Source organism: Diorhabda carinulata, chromosome 12 (genome assembly GCF_026250575.1).
Source record: "Diorhabda carinulata isolate Delta chromosome 12, icDioCari1.1, whole genome shotgun sequence".
Lineage (NCBI taxonomy): Eukaryota > Metazoa > Arthropoda > Insecta > Coleoptera > Chrysomelidae > Diorhabda > Diorhabda carinulata.
The window spans coordinates 9,772,176-9,798,119 of record NC_079471.1 but is presented as its reverse complement, the minus strand read 5'-3'; the positions used below and the strand labels follow the sequence as shown (position 1 = coordinate 9,798,119).

Genomic DNA, 25,944 nt, shown 5'->3' with positions numbered 1-25,944 from the left:
TTCTTGGCAAATTGGTCTTCAAGACATGTGCTGGCCTCCGATTTCACAATAAAGTTTAGGTCGATCTCCCTGGCATAATTAAGAAAATATCTGTTACGGAATAACAGCCATAGGAAATTTCAGTGTTCTATTAAATGAGCGATAAGTGAGCGCAGCCGTTTACATTTTGACTATGTTATTTTTGAGAAATATATTGCTAACCAATGGATTCTAATATATAATGAACAATGTTTCAGTCAACTTTTTACTTTTCTCATAATTGGTTTTTCAAATGTGATCTTTCTTTTGTGACACCTTGTAGGAGATAAACTTTTTCGTGATAAACAAGTATAATACAAAGTTACGAGGGCATTTTTATGTAAATGTGGGATCGATGGCTTTTATTGTTAAGAATGTTTCATTAATTCATCGATATATTGACATTTGTGTTTTTTTACTTTTACTCTTAAAATATTGTTTGTGTGTGATGATCTAAAAATGAAAAAGAGATAATGATAAATGATTACAATAGGCAATTGGTGAGAAAGTTAAATTTCATTATAATAGAATATTTTATATCAATAACAATATATCTAAGACTAAATTTTTTGCAATCGTGAGGCACTTTTCACATTTCGTGTATTATGGCATTTCTAAGAAAAAAGAAACAGTAGTAATTTTACATTTCGGAATCAAATTTAACGATAATAGGAGAAAACTGTTTGCGTAAATTTCAATTTTTGGATAAAAGGAGTAAACATAAGGTTTTGTGGTGTTGAAAAACTGCTATTGTGAAGAATCACTGTTCAATTTTCGAAAAAAATATATTGCATTTGAATAGTTTGGATTACTTTCATAAATAGATAGTTTTTTGACACCATTAATATACATGAGTACATTAAAAGTTAGTTTAGTAAATACTGCCAGCCACATCGTACATGTACCTAAATATTATGATTGTCCTAATATATATATTCCTATAGAAACCAGAATCAATATTTCTATCAACGTCAATTTGAACATTGAACAATTTTGAAACCTATGAATTCAAAATTTTTACTAGAATTAATACGATTCAAAACCACCGAAAATCTTAATTGATTATTGTAAGTAGAAATTTTATTATTTTTGTACATATTTCCTATATTGTATTTAACCATAATTTCAGTCCCAGACGATGAATACATTAGTATTCGAAAGCTCGGAAAATATATTGAAGTTAGTCCAATTTGGTGTTTTATTGCCACGTTTCCAATAAGAAACCGCTCATAATATAGTTGGCAAAGATTCCTCTACAATTCATTCAATATGAGGTGCTTAATTTGAATTGGTATCCAAATAAATGCCTAATAGTGGCATCGATTCCATAGTCCATTTGCCCACACTAAAGAGGAGATGTTTTGTTTTATTCTCTTTTAGTTTCAATTTATAAGCCGTGAACCAATAAAGTGCTATCACTCACTTTTGTACCATCTGATAAGGCTGTGGTAACATCTGCAAATAAGATAAAAAAGGTATCACTAACAAATATGATAAATAGGAATGGGTCCAAAATAGATCCTTGAGGGATGCCATTGTATATACTGCATAAATCTGAGATTCTGTTTCCATAAATTACTCGTACATATTGTTTTCTGTGTGTTATGTAAGATGCCAGTAAGACGGTAGTTTATGAAAAGATATCTCACTTCGCAAATCTTTCAGCTGAACTGAATCCATTTGAATGTATTTACAAACGTTTTTCTCTTTGTCATGATCGTGATCGGACGTAGGCCTCCTATCACTTTTTCGTGTGATATGGTCTTCATTCACTACAGATAGAAATTCGACGGATTCGAAGAGGAGAAAATATTCTTGGTCATTAGAAGACCAATCCATAATTGACTTTTTGCATTGTATCTATGGAATAAAACCTTCTATTTTTAGGAGGTAAGAGCTTGGCAGAAGAGAGCAAAGAGGAACAGCAGGAAAAAAACAAACAAAAATAATTGTTGTTCAGGTTCTTATTTTTTCAACTATCTTTTACTGTATCCTGCTTTTGTTAAGCAAATCGAAGAACGTATCCATTTACTGGTTAGGTTAGGTTAGCTACGATTAGTTTAGTTTAGGATGAGTCATTTCGATTCTCCAATAACTCGAGAAAAATATATATTTTCTATGAAAAACGATATGTTTTTATAAACAACTAAATTATTGGTAAAAAGTACCAATTTTCGACATCTGAGACTTAGATTAGTGGATTCAATAATCTCGAAACGCCTTCTTATGACTCTGAAACAGGCAGATATGAAAGTTTTTTCATTGGGGAGTTCCATTGTCTTCTTCTTTTTCTTCATCGTACGTTAAGACTTAGTCTTGTCTTTGCGTAATGTTTGCCTAGCTGCAGCTGGGATGATGGAGACCAGCTTTCATACATCTTGTAGGTGGTCAGGATGTATTTGGTTTTTCTTGCTTTGCAATCTTTGCCAACCTATCATCTGATATTCTATCCACGTGGTCTCTCCATCCCTTTCGCCGATTTCTTGCCCATCTCACTACATCCTGGATGTCATTGTTCCATTGTATTGCGCTGAAAAACATGGTTAATAAAAGCCAAGTTAAAAAATGTATGGAATAGTTTCCAGATACAGTAACTTTAATTGTTAATATTAATTTCAATAGTTTATCGCTATATTCACATTTATGTTTTTACTTTTACTTTTAAAGCATTGTTAAAATAGGTTATTGGTGTGAATATCGATTTTTCTTTATAATACAATATTTTATACGATTAACAATATATCTAGGACTTATTTTTTCTTTTTTTCAGCATCTGTATTCAAAACACTTCGATACTGGGGTAAAACGTATGGACCGGTGTATAATATCTCTGCAACAAGTTTGTTTCCTTCTGCCAATATTTCTGGGTCTGAAGAATTTGAAGTAAGTTCACATTGTGAAAACATATCGATTTTCATATTTTTCTAGACTGGCTAAAAGATTGACGTTTTGTTAAGTTTAAAACTTCACTTTGTCGTGATTCTAAAGTGATTCTAAATCTCCCACCTCTCCACATACTACTGTAAAGCGTGGCAGAAAAAAAATTACAAAGCTTAGCTTTGAGAAGAAATTTAACTCAATACTAAGTGTATCAATATACAGAAATGCCTTAAATGGTATACAGATGAATCTAAAACAGCAGACAGAACTGGAATATGAGTGATCGGGCCAAGAACCAAACACTCTGAAAGTCTGGGCAAAAAACCAAGCATTATTTAAGCAGAAATTTATGCAAATGAAAAACGTTCAATCTACAGAGGAACTATAGCCAAGAGATTATCATCGTGGCCGATAGCCAAGCGGGCACGTAAGCTCCAATATTATGAAATCCAAAACCCTTTTAGGATTGCCTAGAAAAATTAAACGAGCTAGGAAAAAAAATAATGTTGCCTTGCAATGAATTCCGGGACGCATATTCGTATCGAACGTAGCTTATTACACAGTGGAAATGCACGTCCTATGTTTATATCGGACGCGCCCCCCTTATAACATAATACTGTGCAATATCAGTTGTTCGATATGGTCTAATGCGCTGTTGAACTTCGTATGAGTAAACAAATGCCTATAAAGAGATGAAAGTATAACATAGTATTATGGTAATATTTTGAATAATTTTGAATTAATGAAAAACATATATTACGTAGTAGATTATATCAGCTTTAACATAATTAAGAAGAAAACTACTTAGAAAATTTATTGTCGCCTAATATCTAAATTTACGCATGCATTTAGTGAATGCGAGGCTTTGCTTCTTTTTATTGCAAGGCTTCGCACTTTTCTTCCGGCTTGGCAGCGTCTTTTTCCACTCGCTAAAGTTTTCCTTCTTGCGACAGACGTTGGCTGCACACTTATCTTTTTGCTTTTTATTTGGGTTTTTCGTAACTGTTTCTGTGTGCCACATTGTTGATATTTGAACATTTGAAAAAGTCCACTCATTAAATTTGAAGATGATGAGTTTTTTTTATTATATGATGTAGTTCATGAATTTATTGCTGCTGAGAAACCAAGAGGGTCGTCCTTTAACCATTCCATTACATTGTGATCAAATTTTTTGATAAATATTGAGCAATTTTCTTGTGTAGTTGATATTATTTCCTCCGTATTCAATTCATTTTCCTCTGGATTCTCGCTGGCTATTACAGGAGGGTTATTGCCTTTTTTGTTGGTGTCATATTTTCGCTTTGACGTGTTGTGATATTTTCTTTTGAAACGTTTGAAAGTTTTAATGGCAAAAAAAGTTCCTTTTGAGGTTTAGATCCAGTAGCAATATCATACAATAATAGTTTATTTTCGTGGGTAAGGTAGTTACATACAGTTTCAAATCCATAATGACTAATAATAATTGATGCTTACATATTTTACCATTCTCTCCAACATAATAGCTACACATCCCAACACTCATATCAACAAAGTACTCTTGTTACTATTGCTTTTTACGGTAAACTGCAAATCATTTAATTGCTGTACCTGTTTTACATTTACATCGGCATGTGAAGAGTAAAACCTTTTAATACTGGCACTGTTTATCCTATTGAAAATCAAGTCTAATATTTTTTGCTTTCAAAGTCACTAATCCACTGAATAATAATATTCTGGTGAGCCACCTTCATTCCATTTGAAAAAAAGTTAAGTCCATGGATATAGTTTTGATTTTATATATTATATTGTAATTTTTTGCATTAAAATTAACAGAAATTGATAATTTTATTAAATTGTTATGTGTCGAGATAACGAATGGATCAATTTTAATCCAATTACTTCTTTTAGATGAATTATTTGGAATGGTGTGAAAACTGAGATTATGGAGTTTCATGATCATCATTCAGCCTTATCTCGTCCACTGCTGACATAGGCCTCCTCCAAATACTTCCAGTTTTCTCTGCTCTGAGCGGTTGCTACCCAATTTGTCCGGATTCTTTTAATATCGTCAGTCCATCTCGTAAGGGGTCCTCCTGGATTTTGTGTGTCTGTTCTCGGTCCCCAGTCTAGAATTCTTTTTGTCCATCGGTTATTATGTATCCTTGCAACATGTCCTGCTCACCACCATTGTAGTCTCAGTATTTGGTCTATGATATCTTTAACTCAAGATCGTCTGCGCAATTTGTCATTCCTTATCCCATCCCTCATAGTAATGCCGAGCATAGACTTTTCCATTTTACGCTGTGTACTTTGCAATTTAAGTATTGATTTTCTAGTTAATGTCAGGGTCTCCGCGCCCAAAAGTCAGGACTGGGAGGACGTATTGGTTAAAGACTGGTTCTCTTAAGGCCGATTGGCACATTTCCTTGCAATTTACCGATCGTTCTTGTCGCGTTATTATATGTATTTGATATAATACTTGAATATCTGTGATCCACTCGACATTCTTCTAATAATTTCAAAATAGCTGGCAGATCAACGGAGTTTATTTATGATAAATTGCTTACATTTATTTCCTCCTCAGACTTAAATTTTGTTCTTATAATATGATTATCGTCCTTTGCTGGATGATAATTATAATTATCTGGATAAATTTAACTCATATTTCGTAAAAAGAACAACACCAAGAAAAACACAAAAATTAAACTAGAGGTGAGGATCATGCGTGTCTTAACAAACGACTGATATTGCACAATTCTGTGCAGTATCGCTCGTTCGATAATGTAAGTAGCCTCGGTTTGATTCGGTTGAATGAAAAAGCTGAAAACTCGCTGAAGCGGCGGCAGACAAGCCCTTCATGGGGCTGAAGAACTACAGAACAATGGAAAAATCACTGGAAAAGAAGAAAGGTAGGAGCAAAACCAATTATTGAGATAATTCACAGGGACTGAGACAGACAAAGACTCTCCTGAGAAGCTTTAACCAGAGAAGATCTTCTAAATGGATCAATCTAAGTTAAAAAATTCTACGGATACTAACAAGAGTCCTATCGGGGCACTGTCTCTTCAATAAAGACCTGAAAACTCTAGACTTAGCAGATATTACGGTGTGCAGATTTTGTTACATAGAGGACGAAGCCTCTATCCACATTCTTTCGAAATGTGAAACAGTAGGACACTCCAGAGTACTACACCTGGGAGCTTTTAAAATAGAGAACGAAGATCTCTGGCAGCTACACGCATCCCATATTTTGAACTTTTTAAAAGCAGTGCGATTAGCAAATAAACTGTAAACACTGGGATCCCCAGCAAGAAATGAGGATACAATAGATCCTTTGGGTACAAGAGTATATGATACCCCAATACACACATTCATAAATACATACTACGAACTTTTGTCTATCTACAATGCGTACCATTTTTAGGGAATATTAGTCAATTTGTGGTAAAACTATGCCTTATATTAAAACTCCACCGATGCACTACAAAACAATCAAATGCATTATCTCCGCTACTTGCATCACATATGAGGGCTACAACCATCCCAACTTTCCTTAGATAAATTCCAGTTTTTATCTCTGATATAAGTATGAGTTGTTTTGATTTTATAACTGCCCATGTTCACGTGAATACTTTTCTTTAATAAAATCATTATTTACTGTCTCTTTTTTTTTTCGTTTATAGCAATCGCTCCCCTCAATATATTTTTAGTTCTTCAAGTATTATAGACTATTTTTACTACTATTTCTTTTCATCTACTTTTCGCATTATAATGTAAAAGTGAAAGCACCTTCGAAATAATTAAATTAATTGAAACAAAATTTAGCCAAAACAAATCTCCGAATTCATATTAATCGTTATAAACAATGAAAAAACTTAGAGTAAATAATAACGTCTCGTCCACGACATCAGCTGTGAAGCCGGTCCTGTCCGGCCATGATGGAAGAGTCTAAAGTTTGGCAAATGCGGCGGTTTTTGGAAGCCTCTTTGTGTTTTGATATATTTTTGCACATACAGCGGAGATTGATTGATATAGTTTTTTAAAACCGAGTTATTAAAAGACCTTCGTATTTATTTGTTTGTTTTCTTGTATCGAATTATTCGATAAATTATTTTTAGTATACTAGCTTTTTTATTAGCTAAAAAGTCAGTAAATTGTTGAATGTCATATTAAACGGATCGAAATATTAAAAGTAATCGAGGAATTTGAATAAATGATATAAATAGTGAATAATTGACTATTAGTGGTTAATTATTATAAATAATGAAGTATAGTGCTTAAATGAATTTAGTAAGTGAGAAACAGTGTGTATAAATTCACCGCACCATTAGAAATAGTTTAGATAAATCATGAGAGAACAAAAACCTCAGAATAAATTCATCATTAAAGAATTATGCATATAATTATAAAAATCCAAAAAAGCTCAACGAATACAAAGTAGTTATAAATTAAAAACACTGAAACTTATGTACATTCGAGGTAAGGACTCGAACTTACTTCAACAAAGCCCAGATGGTAACTCCCCTTAATCGTGGTTCTAGAATCGGACGCTGATGCAGTTGATGGTGTAGTGGTGGAGTTCTCAATTTTTTCACTCCAACCTGGCAGCTGCAGAACAGGGGATATAAGGAATAGTTTCGCAACAAATCGCTTCAGCGTTGTAGATAAAGGACGTTGAGATTTTATTGAAATCGACTCTTATCAGCGAAAAGCCAAGTATAATTGACAAAGATCAATGAGCAAAACAAAAGAATTATTCAATACTTACAACTTTTACAAACCGATATCAAAATCCGCAGTTGTTGAAATTCTTTTATTGATTGATAAAATAGGCATATTTGATGATTGTGTATTTATTTGTATCCAATCAAGATTGATTAATGTCAAAATGGAATCAACTTTTCATAGAAAATTGAACAATGGCGTTTTTTATAGAAAATAGCCTCAACAACAAAACATATCGAGAAGAGCTCAATTTATAAGCTATTTGACCGATGGTTGGGACAAGGACTTTTGACAAGTACAGGAAAGTATTTTATTTTTATATAGGTATGTAACAAGTACAATACTTTTTTACTGTTAGACGTTATTATTTTAGGATCCTTATGGCACACTCGCAGAAAAATTCTCACTCCAGCTTTCCATTTCAGTATATTGCAAAATTTCGTTTCTATTTTCAATTCTGAAACTAAAAAGTTGGTGAATGATTTACAAAAAGAAACCGATAAACCTTGGATAAATATTTTACCTCATATTTCGTTATTCACATTATATTCAATTACAGGTGAGTATATTTAAATTCAACATGTTTTATGGCAAAGTAATTAACTACAATTTATACAGTATGAAAATTGATGAGGTCATAGAGCAACTAGAAGGTCATATATTTATGAATAGTGAACAAAATACCCCTGAATCCTTTATTAATCAAAACAATTGTTCATAATTACATTATATTGTAGTACAATATGTATAGACTGATTCCAAAAGTTGCATAGCCTGAAGCCTCTCAAGACTAGAAGTTCAAATTTGAGAGAGTTGCATCTCAGTCTAAAAATGTATCGTGTTGAGCAAAGTGCGGTGATTGCATAATTGTGTTTAATGGAGCCTATCAGAAACTCACATAAATATGGTGGATACATTAGAGTATTATGCAATATCATAGGACATTGTGAGAAGCTAGTGTAGTGTACATGCAGGTTATACATACAGGAATGTTATCGTTAACGAAACTAATAATAAAGTCCAAGATTTTTCCTTATAATATCGATTTGTGACTATTAGACCAATATTTGAGGATAGTGGTCTCTTGAATGTGGACAGATGCAAACGAGAAAAGTTTCTTGCAAAGTTAGTAACTATGGATGACTCATCACTATGATGTAGAGACCCAAAAGTATAGTGAGGAATGGAAGTAGGATATACACTACCGGTCAAAATTTTCTGCCTACCCCATGATACATTAAAAAAATTTCAAAATAGAACACTTTAATAAATTTAACCTTAATATTGTCAAGCAAAGGTCGAAACGGTGTCTTATAAACCAAAAATATTGGTGTTGTCGACAAGTTACAAACTTGCAAGTACTATTTGATTTATTTATTATCATTTAACAGTCAATTATTCTTCAGCGTCTATGATTGTAGTTTAGTTCCAGATAAATGTATTGTATTAATCAGTAAACGTGAACGACGGGTCCAGGGATAGCAACTAAGATCAAAGAATCTTCCTCTGGTTACTTCTACAAAGGAAAGTAAATTGAAGGAAACTTGCTTTCTTGTAACGATAGTGGTTGACATAAACAATTGACGTATGAATATTGGGAGAGAATTTTATGAAGCGATGACTCAAAGTTTGAGTTATTTGGTTCTAAGAGAAGAGTGTTAGTGAGCACTTCAAATTAAGAACGGATGTTGTGTAATACCGACTGTGAAACGTGGCAAAGACTTCATAATGGTTTGGGAATGTTTGGGAAGAGGCGATTAGAGGCCTGTCAAAAATTAAAGAGATTTTAAAGAAAGAACGTTATAAAAAATAGCCAGCGCCTGATCGGTAGAAAATGTATCTTTTGAAGAATTGGAGAGGAATTTGGTCATCGCAGTCGCCCGACCTCAACCCGAATGATTTGTTGTGGAGCCATTTTGAGAGGGAATGGCAAAATTGTGTACCGTAATAATAAAAGCAAAAAGGGGTTACATCGATCAATCAAAAATTCAAATATATAACAATTACAGACTGTTTTATTATTACTAATATTACACATTTGAAACATGTCTATCTAAATAGATCATATTTTTCTTATTTGTTGTGTACCAAGTAAACTATAGGGTGGTAAAAACTTTTAACCGATAGTGTTGGTGCTGGTGAAAAATGCGAAAATGTGATATCTTGCGTGATGATAACGCACTCAGTCACAGATCCACCATTGCAACAGGCGTAACAGATCATATGGACTTCGAATATCCACCACATTCTTCAGATTTGGCCCAAGTGATTATCGGCTATCTGAGAACTGCCCCGATAAGATAGAAAGCCCTATCTCCGAAGAACAGAATTTTATAGGAAAAAAAGAAAACAAATTTCTTCACGTGCATCAAAGTTTGGATACTTTAAAAGGGTTTTGATGTGTAAAAGTTATTGTTTTAATGTACACAACTTTGTTTTAATGTTAAATTAATTGATATTTCATATTCCTTAAGAAAAACTGAATTTAGGGCTTTTTATATGAAAGTTTGCTGCTAGTAGTTTCAAAAAGCTCTAACTCCCCTTATGATCATAATTATAATGTTTACAAACATTATTAACTGATTTTATTAAACTAATAAACTGATTTTATGTTAATAAAATCAGTTTACATATATTAAGATCGTGCTTTTCACTCTTTCATGAGTCAGCGTTCACCAAATCTGGCACTTCTGACTCTTGGATGCTCAACCAAAATCTACGCCGGTTAGATGGCATAGGGGGCACAGTTTTTCAACTAGTTCTTTTTTCTTTGCTTTATTGAATCCTCTTATTTTGCCAATATTTTCAGGCATGGGAAAGTTCTTAATGCATTTAGTTTGCAAAAAGTTCAACACTTTTGAACTAGATTCTTCATATTTGGTAGAATACAAAAGACTTGTATCTCCTCTTTTAGCAGTTACTTTAACAACATCTGTGAGATAAGGTATGGAGTTGACAACGTCACCTCGACACTTTAGTTTTTGTTTTGATGTGAAGTCCTTCCATGCAAAAAGATCCCCAATACCAAGTTCTTTTGTGTTTACTTTTCCTGAGTTTGATTGTTGAACGCACTTAACAAAATCCTGGAAATCGTAAACCTTTCCACTGTGCTTCATAGTCAATTCAACTTGGTGGTGGGAAGAGTCAGCTGCCATAAACGTATGACCTGGTTCGAAGTAAAAAATGTCAATGGTGTCTACAGAAATGTGTGAGCAATAATTTAAAAAATACACCAAAAAGGTAGAAAAAGTCCAGTTTTTGTTTTGTGCTGAGCAATTGTCCAGCCAAATACAGATATGACATTTAAGATGTCTTCTTTTTTTCTTCCACTTATTTCCTCGTGTCACAAGACTGCGAGAGGTTTATCTTTCTGCTTGGTACAAATAGGTACAAAACTTTCATTAAATACTACCATTCTTTCTGTAAACACGACTTCTTTGAAGGAATCCATCCGTGGCAACATAATCACCTTTTGTAGATCAGCCCAAAAGTGTAAGGTGTCAGTGGAAGACTCCAGCTTAGCGTGCTCTTTATAGAGGTCTCTTGACTTTTCAGCTTTTTCAATGCGGCACTTCCAATAAACGCAAGTATCACAGTCTGGTGATAAATTGTCCTTTGTCATGTTCCTTAAATTGAAAGCACATGCCACATTCTTCATGACCGAGTTTTGTAAACGATATATTCAACTCATTAACAACCTTTCTATACAGATCGTAAGAACAGTTACAAGAGTTTTTAGCTTGTAAAAAAACATCATACATCCTTTGAATAGTCACATCATTTGGGAGGTAACGTCGATTTGGTGCATGTTCTCTTCTGTAGTGAGCGATACTTGGGTTATAGCTCTCTATATGATTTATAATAATGTTCCTGTCAATTTTCTTAGGATTAGGATGCTTTCCTCTTTTGTCAGTCGAATATGACGTCATACCAGTCATTATATCTTTATGAACAGATGTTAATATGTCATAAATAACTGGGTTATTTTCTTAAGAAAACCCAAGAGTAGTTAGAAAAAACCATTTACATACTCTGGCTCTTTCGCCTTCTTTGTCATTGAAAACATATTGTAATATTGACTTCAATGACTTTGTTGCAATAAAATATTGAAATCGGACTGATCCGATATGTAACTCAAATGTTAATTGAAGATATTTGTTTTTTTTGGCGCTATATTCTTATTTCATGCATTCCTTTAAAACTTTTAAGTCGAGTATCTAAAGGATCGTCTACGACCATCAATCTTCTTCTTCTTCATCGTACGTTAGGACTTGGTATTGTGCTTGCATCAATGGTTGCCTAGCTTCAGCTGGGATGATAAAGACCAGCTCTCATATCATCTTGTAGGTGGTCGTCCTGGTTGTCGGGATGTTTTTGTGGTTTCTCTATTTCCTTCGCAGATTTCTCGCTCATCTCATTACATCCTGGATATCACATATCTTCCTTATTTCATAATTTCTCCTGTGGTCAAATAATATGTGCCCCGCTATTGATCTCAGCATTCGCATTTCAGTAGTTTTCAAAAGCCGCTTAGTTATGGTGTTCTCTACTCTGTTTTCTATCGCGTATATCATTTGTTGTTTGAGCTTCCACTAAATTCTTCAGATTTCTATTACTTGTTATGTTTGCTCCTAGATATTTGAATGACATCACTTGTTCTACACTCTGATCGTATATTGCGAGATTACATCTTCTCGTTTCTCCGGATAATGTAGAAGGTTTAGTTTTCTCCAAGGATATTTGCATGATAAAAGCTTTCGCTATTTGTTCAAGCCAATACAGAAGCCTTTGTAAATTATCTTCGTCTTCTGAGATGATCACTCCGCCATCAGCATAACATACTATTTTTATTTCTTTGATTCCCATCCGGTATCCTCTTTCAGCTTGCTTTATTTCGTTTATAATCTCATCCATTATGATGCTGAACGAGATCGGGAAGAGGCCCTATCATTAATTGATACCGGTCGGCAGAGGTATCCTACTGCTCAGCTTATTTACTTTTATTATGTTGGGGTGAATCTTCCTTCTCTTCAGTAGAGTTGTTACATCCCTTAATCGTACCCTATCAAATGCTTGGGTGAGATCGTTGAAGCACCTTCTTATTGAGCTTTATAGCCTTTTCCATAATTTGGCAGATCACAAAAATAGCGGACCTGTTCTTTCAGAATCCTTGCTGTTAATCAGAGATACCAGATGACATTACTCCAACTTGATACTTGATCATCTCGTTTGATATTTCGTCAATACCTTGAGCTTTTCTGTTTTCCAGTTTAGTCACCATTTGTTGTATTTTCTCCAAAAATATGGTAACATCTCTCAATTTGTTCCTCATCTTGACGTAAGTTCTGTGTTGATGTAGGTACTTGTTGTTGAGTCGTAGAGTTCTCTAAAATACCTCTCTTATTTTTCCATAGTGAGTTTTGTGCTTTCTACGTATTCATTTATTGACTTTTTTCTATTCCTGAGTAAGTCCCATATTTTCTTTTATCCCCCGTAGATATATTTCTCCATATAACTCGAAACTTTTTCACAATGATCTTTTTTGATTTTCTGAATATTTTCTTTGACCCTATTTCTTACAGATTAATACTCATCTTAAGTCACTGCTCAATATATTCATTTAGCACTATCCTATGGTAGATGAAGTTCTTGTTATTTCATAATATTATCTTGTCGACTTGAAGCTATTGAGAAAAATTACTACAGTTTCATTTATTTCACCTAGGATACGTTGAAAATGGCGATGATGATCACGATGATCTATTTCTTCGAGACGTGAATTAATCCGAAATATCCGGATTATTGGGATGATATGGCCCCATCAACATACCTTTTAAGTCAAAAACTCTCAGATTATCAACGAGAAAAGACCTAGTGCGTTGGAGTGGTGCAATATTTAGTCTTACCACATTCATCCAGCTTCTATTTTCACTCTGACTTCCGTACAATAACTCTTTGCTTGAATCTTTCTATGTTTTAATCCCCGTATAAGATCTTGCGAACGTCATCTTTCTTTTTTCAAACTTTTGATAACATACAAATGGTTAAGCAGCAAACAATCAAGATTCGCGTCGGTACGTGTGGTAACGGAAGCTTTTCCAGATTGAACGTCTTCTACTGAGTAATGCTTTCTGTTGAACCACTTTGTCCATTAAAATGTACGGATTTTTGACACACACTGTAGTAGACATATACCTACCGCGAAGGAGCTCGTTAGTTTTCTTGGAAGGAAGTCTTACATGAACATAAAAGAGTCAATGTTGTTGAGAAATAAATAACCTCATTTCTCGCATCTCATCTTTCTTTCAACTAATTTCATATTATTCTAAATGATGGACCCATGCTTAAAAATTCATATTTATTAAAGTACAAATGCTACATGAATAATTTTTATACTAATGAAAAGAGTTTCAAAGTTTTTTTTTCATGTGTTCAATGAGGCCTCCAGCTGCTGCACGGCAAACATCTATGCGTCATCTGTGTGTGTGCCATCCTCCATAATTTCTAGCACATTACCGCAAAACTCGAGGCGCTTCTCTTTGTCATCAGGGTTGAGAGCCTGTACGAGTTCTAAACGGTAGAGCTTGTACAGCAAATGCCGTCTCAGAACTTTCTATACATATGGTTGAGGTATTCTAAGTTCTCTACTAGCTCTATTGGCAGACTTACTTGCGATCAAAACTGTCTTCTATCTGTCTGATATCATCTTCTGAAACACACACTTCCAGTCTCTTTGAATTGATTAAACCAATGAGTGATGCTTTTTCTAGTTGGTGGTTTAATACCAAATTCGGCTCGAAATGCCCACTGCACTACAATTTGCGACTCACTTCTTGTGAACTCAACAATACAGAACACCTTGTGCACCACAGTCGCCATCTCACTCACAACTGGCAGTGACAGTATAAAAATTATTCATGTAGCATTTGCACTTTAATAAATAAATAAATAAATAAATAAATGACCGATAGTCAAGCAAACATTAAACGACAACTATATTGTCGAATTTCTCCACCACTCCTCATATTTATTGTCTATTACTTTTACTGCATTTTTATATTTGGCACTCTGAATAATCTGTTTGGGTGTCTCTATTTCTCATTTGCTTATCTTTATCTGATTTATCTCTAAATTAATTTCATAAGTAGAATGATTTTATTATTAATTAAAAAAATTTTCAGAGACTTCGATGGGATCAACTTTGAATATAAGTACATCTGCAGATAAGTCCTATATTAAAGCTATTCTAGAACTTGGAGGGCTATTGGCTGAAAGGCTATTGAGACCTTGGGGTTATAATAAACTTTACGATTATATTTCTCCAGACGGTATAAAAGAGAGAAAGATAACGAATGATATACATGATTTCACCCAGAAGATTATAACAGAAAGATCTAAACAATTTAAAAAATTTCAAGTTCCGAGTGAAAATGATAGCTATTCTATGAGGAAGAAGTTGGCGTTTCTAGATTTGCTTCTAAATGGAAAAGAAGATGGAAATATAGATGATCAAGGGATAAAAGATGAGGTTAATACTTTTATGTTCGAGGTATGTGTGATAAAAAATTTCAGCGTTAGTTATATTAAGGTTATTCATAAATGGCTAATTACCTTTGGGCACACCCAAAAATAATTTCAACTGATAATTTTAGTCGAATAATGTTGTTAACTTAAGCAAACGATCTCAGTTTATTGCCCTTAATTAGGAGAATAGAACGTATTACTCTTAAGGGTCCAATATATACCTCATTACCATTAGCATCGTGCTCAAGTGAAATGGCCAACCGCGTTAGGGTTTTTCAATGATAATGTGTAGGTAGCAATGTATTTTATTTTGAGTATGAATTGATGTGAAATCCAATATAGTTGTGGGTGCAATGCTACTTTGTCTGTTACTTTTATAAATTGCGTCTGACGTACCGTCAATTGTGGTGATTTTGCCCATTTTTAAAGTGTACAATCAAATTTCGAATATTTTTAGTTGGATTTTCCACAAAAAAAATCCCCATTTATGGGACTACGATCTGAAACTACTGAATTAATATTTGTTCTATTACATTTTTTTAGCTTTTTACAAAAATTAAAAACTGAGTGGACAAAGTCATCGCCATGATAGGGGTAACATTGCCCTCCCACAATTTTCTTATGTTGATAATCCCCGTGTGGGTAATTTTACACTCTGGTATGTTGTAAGGAACAGGATTGAAGAGAATACAAAATTAAATTTACTTTATTTAGTGTATATTTTTATAGAAAAATCTTCATAAATTTGAATTACGCCAAACTTATCATTTAGATGACACTTTAAAAATAGCTAATGAAAATAAACGATGGCCAAATATACCACGAGTAACAAAGTCCCCCAAGTTATACCATTCGATACGAAAAACAAGATTTCATGGTTGGGAATATATTATCATTATATCATTAAATACTTTAACTTCAATACATCCCTGAGATTATCCATGATATAACGGAGGAAAATCATAGAAACACAACCTCCGTTAGATTCTTATGAATTAAATAAATGTATAATACGTATTACGAAGTGAGCAGCTAGGGCAGCAAATAGTAGTTTATAAATTGATCTGGAAGCTTAACAGCTCTCGAAGGTCTTGAAATGATTTTAAAGATCTTCTGAAGGAGTGGTGGGTGGGATTTCTTATTTAGTTTCAGCGGGCCTGGTTGATGATGCACTTTCATTAGAATGTGAAACCACATTTGCTCCTTCAATATATTATTCGTCATTTTGTCAATGCGTTTGAAAAACGAGCTGTTTCGTGTTATAGTTTTTTCTGACATTTAACAGTAACTTGGCTCCCATTCACTGACGCGGGCTCATAAGGATTTGGGTCAAGCCAGAATAAGAACTTGTTGGAATTTTTTTTATTGTTAACAGAGTCTTGAATTTCTACTTCCAACTTCACCACTGCAAGTAGCCAATTGGGAAAGGGTATTTAAACATCAGACTTGCAGCGGTGATGTCGATGGTTGAACGGGAAGTGGTGTGATAGTTCACCGAATATTCTGCAAGGGCAAGGGCAAAATGATGTGATTCCCTCGAATCAGAATATCAGCTTTAGTAACACTGATTGCCGAGAGAACATGCTTAAATGATACGACATGATGATTATAGTAATTTAGAGATAGCGAACGCGAACTCAATAGCGGGTCTTTGATATTGTTCTCTGCAAGCACTGTCTGTGTTATTGCTGCAGACACTATCTCATTGGTAACGAAATTTACGAAGTTCTGAACAGACTTGAATTAGAATTGAAATATTCGTTGGTCAATTTCTGTTTTAGAATTGTCTTCAGCTTGTTAAAAGCCACCCCACAACCAATGTGCCTTATTTTTTATCAAGGCCCGGAAGGGTACTGATATAGAAGGAAGATTTGGCAGTATGCTACGATATCTAGAAAATTCAGGTGCTAGCTTTCCCACAATCACGATTTTGCTTGATCTGCTTGAAGTCCTCTGGCTAAAAGCTCAAAGCCAACGCATGAAAGCTTGCCGACTTAAAACTGGTAGTTGTTTTTGTATTAATCCTGCCTCTAGAAGAATTGTATGAACCTCTTTCGATGCTATATCATGATCGCGCTGAGCCCTCCCAAAATTCAGTATGTCATCGCTGCTATTCCCAACATAGATAACAGATGGAAGGAGTTGTCTTACGTTTATAGTGCCACAAACCATTATGGCTACGCAATGTGTTTATAACTATTTTCGAAAAAACGACTGAATCATTGATAGCAGCCACAATGGACCGCCTTGCAAGCTGCCCATGAGGCTGTGGAACGAGTACCACCGGCGAGACCTACGATATGGGTCCGTGAGCAGATTCTATGATGTCCGCACCTTCTAACCGTTCCTTCATCCTACTTTGAGTGGTGTTGAAACGGTATTTTACTATGGAGTTGGGTTACAAGAGCAAGGTTAGGGTCTATATGAATTTTTATATGTAAACCTTTGAGTTTGCCGGTTCTTATTAAGGAAACTTTTAGTCAGTAGTGTTCGTCGAGATAGGGTACAGAATTTTGACAAAGCCTGTCTTCTGCGTGGTCGAGAAGCCAAGGAGGGATTTCTGTATAGATTAATTTTCCAGAAAAAATTTTTTTAAGGGATTCCACGTGCGTACCGACCAGAATTAAACTCGCAAGTAGGAGGAAAATGATCGCAATCGTAAAGAAAATTCATAAAATGACTCATTTGGAAGCTAGCAGACTTTTTGAATTCAAAGATTCGCTACTAACTCCTGTTGCAGCAGTAACATATCTTTCAAAATGCTTGACTCATTTTCACCACCATTAACCGCAAGAAAAATATTCCTGATATCAATCGAATTGTTGCCTTCAATGTATGTTGTCACTAATCGTCAATACTTCACGTGACTGTTCTCGTTACCAATGTAGGATTGTTATTGATTAGATAAATGTGGAATATGTATTACGAAGGGAACAAACTAATCTCGAAACATCAAAGGGGCAGAATGCAACCAGAGGAAGTCTTGGAATTAGTGATTCTCTACACTATACCTTGTGGTTGCGATATATAGGGAAAGATCTCGGAATTAATAAAGCCGACATGATGCTACAAGTACAGCGACTGATCACGTTTTGGATTATATCAACGCTGTGGAGGACATTCTGCGAAATAAAAATTTATGGGAAACAATGTCTTATAGGAGAAATAACAGAGAATAGCACAGTGAAATGGAGACCAAAAACCATCGTTTTTAGAATTATATAAGTTAGGTTTTTAGTCGGTAGGAGCTTGATACTACACATGGGTTCAGGGTGATCATGATGGATTTTTCACATTTACGAACAAAACAAATTATGTTAGATAGAGGTATGTTAGCTTCAATTAGGTTACGAAAGGTTACATTTAACTTAGCTTCGATTAGGTAAGGTTTACTTTAACTTAGGTCTGGATATTTTCATTGCTCGACAAAAACATATTTTTCTATGGAATGCGATATGCTTTTATAATCCTGAGTAACTGTCACTCTTTGTAATTCATAAATCCATCTCAAAAAGTCGAATAGAATATCAACATATCCAATCATTGGTAAACCGATTGTTCTAATTTACAAAATCTGGGTCATTAATAAATGAATTCTTGAAAAATGTCAAGCAAACTACTTATTGTATTTTTATCATGATTCTGCACTGGGCAGATACAATTCTATAACTGCACGATGTCATACTATTGACTTTATTAAAGAGCCGGTAACTTAAATTGTATTGTTAATAGAGCATTCAAATCTTTTTGTATGCCATCATTCATTTTATTTGCTCCTTAAAGGTTCCAGCTGGAATTAATTAATAAAGCTCATCGAACCTTTTATAAGAAGGGTTTGGATTTATGAAAATACTTTTTCAAAATGTGAAATCTATTACGAGTTTAATAGCATACATTCCGAAATTTTTTAGGGCCACGACACAACATCTATGTCAATTTGCTTTACCTTGATGCTATTAGCTAATTATCGTAAATATCAGGTAAGTTTATATTTACATAATTTAGATTTTGAGCTGATATTGTTGTTATAATTATGTGGAAACAAATTGGTTGATGTTATCAGAACTATATATGATATAATCACACATATTTTCCTTAGCTTAGAACAGGTATCAATAGTTTTTTTATAGTGAGGGTCTATTATGAAAGTACTTTGAAATTAATTGTTGCCACAATAAGTCCAGTTTTTGACAAAATAGATCTTTATTTTTTCATTGTATTTAATATGTACTCATTTTTGATAAGAGCTTCTGAAAACTTTGCATGAAGACAATTCTACTGTTTCATTGAGATTATTTTATCCATCAGTATACTGGGTACATTTGTGGTTATATTAATTCCTAACATGTCCTATTCGCATAGTGCAAACTTTCATTTCGATTAGCTATTAGAAAAATCTGCAGCACCAACCTAAGCCACTTTTTCTTCTTATTTTTTTCTTCGTCCATTATGACACGGGTCATAAGTTAATGTAGTGGAATATATAAAAGATGGTGGGTGACGCCATCTATTGGATAACTATAGACCCATGCTTAGATGTTTATGGAAGTAGTTGGCTATTTTTAGATAGTCTTAAAAGTTTATCAGAGATGCTCTGGAACATAGCAAAAGTAGATATGAGACAAAAGCTCATTACTGGAGTTAAGCTGGATATTGTAGATACCTAAGTGCGATACAGTGTAATCCAGGCGGTAAAGGTAATAATGAAGTGGTGGGTCCATTGTGGCTGTCTACGAGGATCTCACTCGGCTTCGGGCGTTCTTGATATCGACAACTTGCCTAGTATCTTGGAAATTGTAACACTATATGGGTCTATTCCATCTTTTAAACTGAAGGGTCTTTTTTCTTATTTTTTTGTTGTATATTTCCATTATTTTTTCAATTCTTTCTAATACTTTTTCTTTGCTAACGTTAACGCTGATCTATTTTTCTTGTACATCTTCATAGTATTGTGTAGATTCGTAGTCAATATAAATGTAGTTGAAAAAGGGGATCTTGATTGGTTTCACAATGTTTCGAATTTTCACTTATTAATAATTAATCATACTTCCAGCGTGAATTATTTGATAAAATTGATCATATTCCATAAATTGTTAGTCTTGAAGATGGTAAAATTGCTTCAAAGTAAAATATTAACATAATAATCGAATGAACAAAAGTTATGAGGAAATATTTATGTTTCTGGTATCACTGTTTTTTCAAGAATATGAGAAATTTTTCAATTCACACATTATAAATATGGTTATTATCTTCTACTTATCAATAACGATGAGATAATCGTTATATAGATTTCATAATATTGAGAGAATTTTATCTTTATTTAAATTTGATGGAAAATTTTATTATGATGTACTTACATATACAATATCGTCACTTGATTTCGCAAACTTTTGTATTAATAATATTATGAAACAAAATTATTAAACAAAAAATTCTGCTCTGTGTAAAACATAAATTGTACATAAATTTCCAGTTTAATGAAAGTTGAAAAAATATGATTTTTCTCCAAAAGTGAAGTACATAATTCTTTCTAAAATACCAAAAAACGTTATTTCGAATGTTTATCCAAATTGTGAACTAGTATATAATATACAGCACGTTGTATAACATTTAGAGTTTAGAATTTTTAATCAAATGGTCATGATATTTATATATTTGTTAATGAACGTTTGGAAATTATAACAATTTCTATTCAAGATTTCCTGAAAACTCCGTTGCTGGTGTAGTGACTAACATTAAATGTTAACAGCATTGCAAAATTCAAAATACTCAATACGAAGAGATTGCCCCCAATCAAAATACCACACTGCATAATTTTCTTGGATGCTTTTATTCATATTACACAAAGAAAACAATCGTCACAAACTTCTGTAAAATGATGATCTTAATAGCGGAGAATATAGAAGACCTTCAAAGAATTACAGAAAAGGTATGGAGAGTCAGCGAGCAGTATGGGCTACGCATGAATTTAAATAAAGCCACAAATTGGAAATAACCACGTTGAAAAAGTATAGAAATACAAATGACTAGGGATTTGAATTAATTCGAGAAATGACAGCACTGAAGAGATGAAAGTAAGACTTGAAATTGTTCACAGTACATTTTATAAAATGAAAAACTTCTTTCGATACTTGAAACTTGATTAACGGATTGAAAAAGAGGATGATAAAATGTTAGATATTCTCGATCCTCCTGTACGGAAAGCAATAATGAAAAAACTGGAAACCATTGAAATGTGGATATTGACAAGAATATTACGAATATCATGGACAGATAGAATCGCAAATGAAGTTTTACGCAAAATGGCAACACATAGAAAATTATTGACTATCATAAAAGCCCGCAAGTACTTCGGTCATGTAATGAGGGGACAACGACACAAATTCCAATTGATTATGCAGAGAAAGATAGAGGGAAAAGGGGTGATTTCACTGTAAATAAAACCAATGCTTAGAGCAGTTGTGAATAAAAAACAAATAGTCACGATGGTCGCTAACATTCGTCCGAAGATGGCAATATAAGAAGAAGAAGAACTAAATGATTGTGATTTATAATGGGTGAAGTATCGGAAAACAGTTCAAAAATTCCATAAAAAAATATGTTTTTTTCAAAACTATCTGAATATGTAATCAAATTGACCTCATATATCAGTTCTATAGGCCTATAGGACCTAAGACTGCGAGATATTTAATTCTTTCTTCCTAGTAGGAGTACTTCGCCAACTGCCTAACAATAAATTCTCTAGTCACAGAACGACATGAAACGCACTCAAGAATGGATAGCTTTAAACACCTCCATGCTAAGATGGCAACAGCGCTGGGAAAACACAAGCAACTGGACAATAGCACTCATTCAAAACTTACCTAAGCGGATAAACAAAAAATGCAGTAAAATGAATTTCTACCTTACACAGGCTCTCGTTGCAGAGCTTATCTCTATCGTTTCACTTCATTAACAATCCAATATGTCTGTACTGTAACAACAACGACGACGCCTTTCATACCATCTCTTACTGCGATTGGTGGAACACACAAAGAGAAATATGCCAGAATGAAATGAACACCATTCTTATTACTGAAAACGTTGTACTCACCCTGCTGGTTTTTGACAAATTGGACTACTTTTGCCACGATGGTGAATAATATTCTTGGGATAAAATAATGTATAGGCAACCTGAACTTTTAAGGTAATGCTTACGCGGTCCCAAAGGTTTAGAAAGGTGGAAGTAGAGAGAGGTGAGGTTTTAGTAGGTAATGCATCTCCTTGAGTGAGTCGTGAGTCCCTCATATTGTACGTGAAGAGTATTTCCGCACCTCTCCAAAAAAGCTCTTTCTTTCAATGTTTTCTGTTTTGTCTGTATGTCCTAACCATCTAGCTCGCTGAGCTCTTAAACTATTTTATGTCATTAATTCTTAATTGAAAAGTATCTTTAAAATCTCAATAAATTAATTCATAAAATATATGAAAATTGTTATTAAAAATAGCCTTAATTATCCTTGTCCTTTTACTGTTGTTGGGTCAATCTGAGAATTTCATCATTGTAGAAAGTTTGAAGATTTCTCTTCTATTGTTCAATGTTTTGTAACCAAGAAAGTTTTGTAAATATCGAATCCAATGATAGTCAGTGCAATATTCAGGCTAGGCGGAGGGAACATTAAAACTTTCAACTAACTAACTTTTCAAATTTTTAGAGAGTCATTATATTTGTGGCCTGGCGTTGTTATGGTGGAACCCAATGATTGTTATAATCCGATTATTTTTTCCATTTTTCTTCATTTTCCATCACTTTCCATGTTATTAACGCTGCCAATTTATTGATCCATTTTATTGCGTCTGATCTTTCATTACCAAATTTCCACCACAAAAATCTAAGGTGAAAAAGCATCACAACGCATTTCTTAGAAAATTTCACTTTTCAAAGGTTTACAGTTTTTAACAGAAATACTTCTAACAGAACTATTTTTTTAAATGTAATCTTATTTGCGACTGTGAAACATGCATCAAGTTGTATTGATGCATAAATAGTAAATTTCAAAAAAAAACTCGCATACAACTGGAAATTATTCATAATGAATGATTGCATATAAGGGTTAACAACATACAGAGTCTTTTATGAAGTTATATTCATTTTCAGGATGAGATATATGAAGAAGTTGTCACCGTTATTGGTGATAATGAAGATCCGGACATAAATAGATTAAATGATTTGAGATTAATGGAGAGATTCATCAAAGAAAGCTTGAGGCTGTATCCTAGTGTACCGTTTATATCTAGAAGTTTGGAAGAAGACACAATCGTTAACGGATATCTTTTACCAAACAAAGCTATTGTGAATATTCACATTTTCGATATCCATCGAAATGAAAAAGATTGGCCGGAGCCCGAAAAATTTGACCCCGATAGGTTTTTACCAGAAAATTGTGTTAATAGACATCCTTATGCTTATGTTCCATTTAGTGCTGGTCCTCGAAATTGTATAGGTAAGTTTCCATTTACTTTTTAGATAAGTTTTAAATTATTTGTGTTGTCAGTATCTTATACAAGGGATGCTACTTATGTTTTGAGATATGGCAACAGTGATGTTAATATGTCAAACCTGATATTGCCTTTATAAAGTTTGATTTTTAATGGTGAACGTACTCAGTAGTCATACAAGTGGTACTTAAGTCCTTTACAGATAGTTGAAACATTTATTTGTATCAGCAAACATCGATGTTGTGCATTAACTGATATTGCAAGATCGTCATGTGACATAGGTACCGTGGCATTCTGGGTCATTAGTCATAATTTGACAATCGTTAAAGGAAAGCTCGTGTCGATTGGTGAAAAGAAATGTTACAAAAAATTCACTCGCGGTGCTTCAAAATATTTCTATAAGATAGGCAACCTTTCCATTAGAACAACATAGAACGGTCAATTCGGAAGGGTACAGCAAGATTTTTTTCTCAAAAATGTTAGAAAAAAATCAGGGAAATCAAATTGTAGGTAACGAAAACCACGACAATGCGAGCGTTCACACATCATTTCAAACAAAAACTTTTTTGAATAGTTAAAAACATCGAATTTTCTACACCTGAAGATACGTTTAGAGGTACCTCAATCGGAATGGACAATTCAGTTCAAAGGCCTGCAAAAGTGAATTGATATTAATGGAGAATATTTTGAAAAACAATGAAGCCATATTAAACATTTGTTTGTCTCAAAACCTTCGTAACTGCAACAATTAGAAAAATGAAAGGGTTTTTAGATCCAGACATCATGTACCATTGTAGCTATTGAATAACTGAACTCATACTGTAAAATATTTTATTTTGAATGTACACAGCTTTCATATACCCTCTCTTGCTATAATTCTTTATGCAAACTTTCCATTATATTAAAAAAAGCTAGAAGTCCTCTTCTTCTCTTAGCTTCTTCAGGATGTGTTTACCTTCCTGTCTCTCTTCTTCAATGAATTCATATCCTGTTGCCATCATTATAAACCATAATTCAACGCATGCTATCATTCCTTTAATTGAAATTGGGCTATTTTCAATAGTTTTTGTAGTATTCGTACACACATATTTGCGACCTTTTGTTAATCAAACTTAAGAATGGGCCCAATGAGGTATATGTTTTTTATATGCTCAAAACAATGTATTATCAATTTTAACAATCACGGGAATACCGTGTTTTAGATACTGCCTCTGAGTTTTTATGTGGAAAAGTGACAATCATCTTGAATACGTCTTGTCTGCCACCCTGAGAATGTCTGAATCGCTCAAATCACGTGCAAGTGGTAACCATTAACTACCATACATTTATTCCAATAAATTATAAGATACAATTACTTTTCATGTAGAAATTCACAATTCATTGCCCTACAATTAAATTTTGCAAGCAGAAAAAAAAAACAATTTTGGTGCTAATGAAAACTATGACTATAATAATTTGATTACAGTACATTCGCAATAGTTGTCGGTTTTTTGATTTTGACTTACTTCTCCTGTAACACCCTCAGTGTAGTTATTCAATTCATATACCTGGCATGACAGAAACATCCAATTATCATAATAAAGTTTAATTATTTTTAGGTCAAAGGTTTGCGATGCTCGAAATAAAAGCAGTTCTATGTGGCATATTGAGAAACTTCATTTTAGAACCCATAGATACACCTGAAACTATTAGAATGGTAACCGATCTCGTACTGAGACCAGAGAACAATAACATAAAAATTAAAATATCTCCAAGACATAATAAGATATAAATCAGTTCCAGAAATAATATACATACAAGCGCAATATTAACTTGAAGTTTATCTCATTATCCTTACCCCAGTTCAAAAACGGAAACCAGTATAAAGTAAAACGAACTGCCTTTGGTTCGGTAGCGCATAATTTAATACCATTCAATGATAACATTCGATATTTATATATCAGCATCACGTTATTTGTAAGCCACGAGTTTAATTAATACCGAAGCTGAATAGGCAAGACCCTAATCTAAGAGTAATGGGTTTTTACATATGCACCAGAACGTTTTCGAAATTAATTCTGACAAATGTTTATTGAAAAACAGCCAAGAGACTGAAGTACTATTACCAGTTAAACTGTATAAGTTTTAACATATCACTATATTATATAAGTTTCCAAAAATCACTAGTCGTGGCTTAGATAGATAATTATTCAAAAATCAAAATCAAGTTGGCGAGTGCAATGTTGTACCAGTGATTAATAGAGATCATATTTGAAGGTTTTTTTAATGAAGTACAGTGCACGGTTTCTGTAGGTAAAATAATACAATTTTTAAAAAAATATCAATTCAATACTTGATGACCAA

General features: G+C 33.5%; 1 protein-coding gene across 2 annotated transcripts in view; it reads left to right on the top strand.

Annotated features, from left to right (window-relative positions):
• Nucleotides 1–25,412, top strand: part of LOC130899994 (cytochrome P450 4C1-like) — a 30,534-nt gene extending 5,122 nt beyond the window's left edge. For both annotated transcript variants that reach the window (XM_057810274.1, XM_057810275.1), the window contains exons 2-8: nt 2,789–2,901; nt 7,813–7,905; nt 7,978–8,161; nt 14,784–15,151; nt 19,038–19,106; nt 23,261–23,606; nt 25,200–25,412. In XM_057810274.1, coding sequence (XP_057666257.1) covers nt 2,789–2,901; nt 7,813–7,905; nt 7,978–8,161; nt 14,784–15,151; nt 19,038–19,106; nt 23,261–23,606; nt 25,200–25,372 — 1,346 coding nt within the window. In that variant the 3' untranslated portion in view covers nt 25,373–25,412. The remainder of the gene's footprint in view (nt 1–2,788; nt 2,902–7,812; nt 7,906–7,977; nt 8,162–14,783; nt 15,152–19,037; nt 19,107–23,260; nt 23,607–25,199) is intronic.
• Nucleotides 25,413–25,944: the final 532 nt, after the last annotated feature.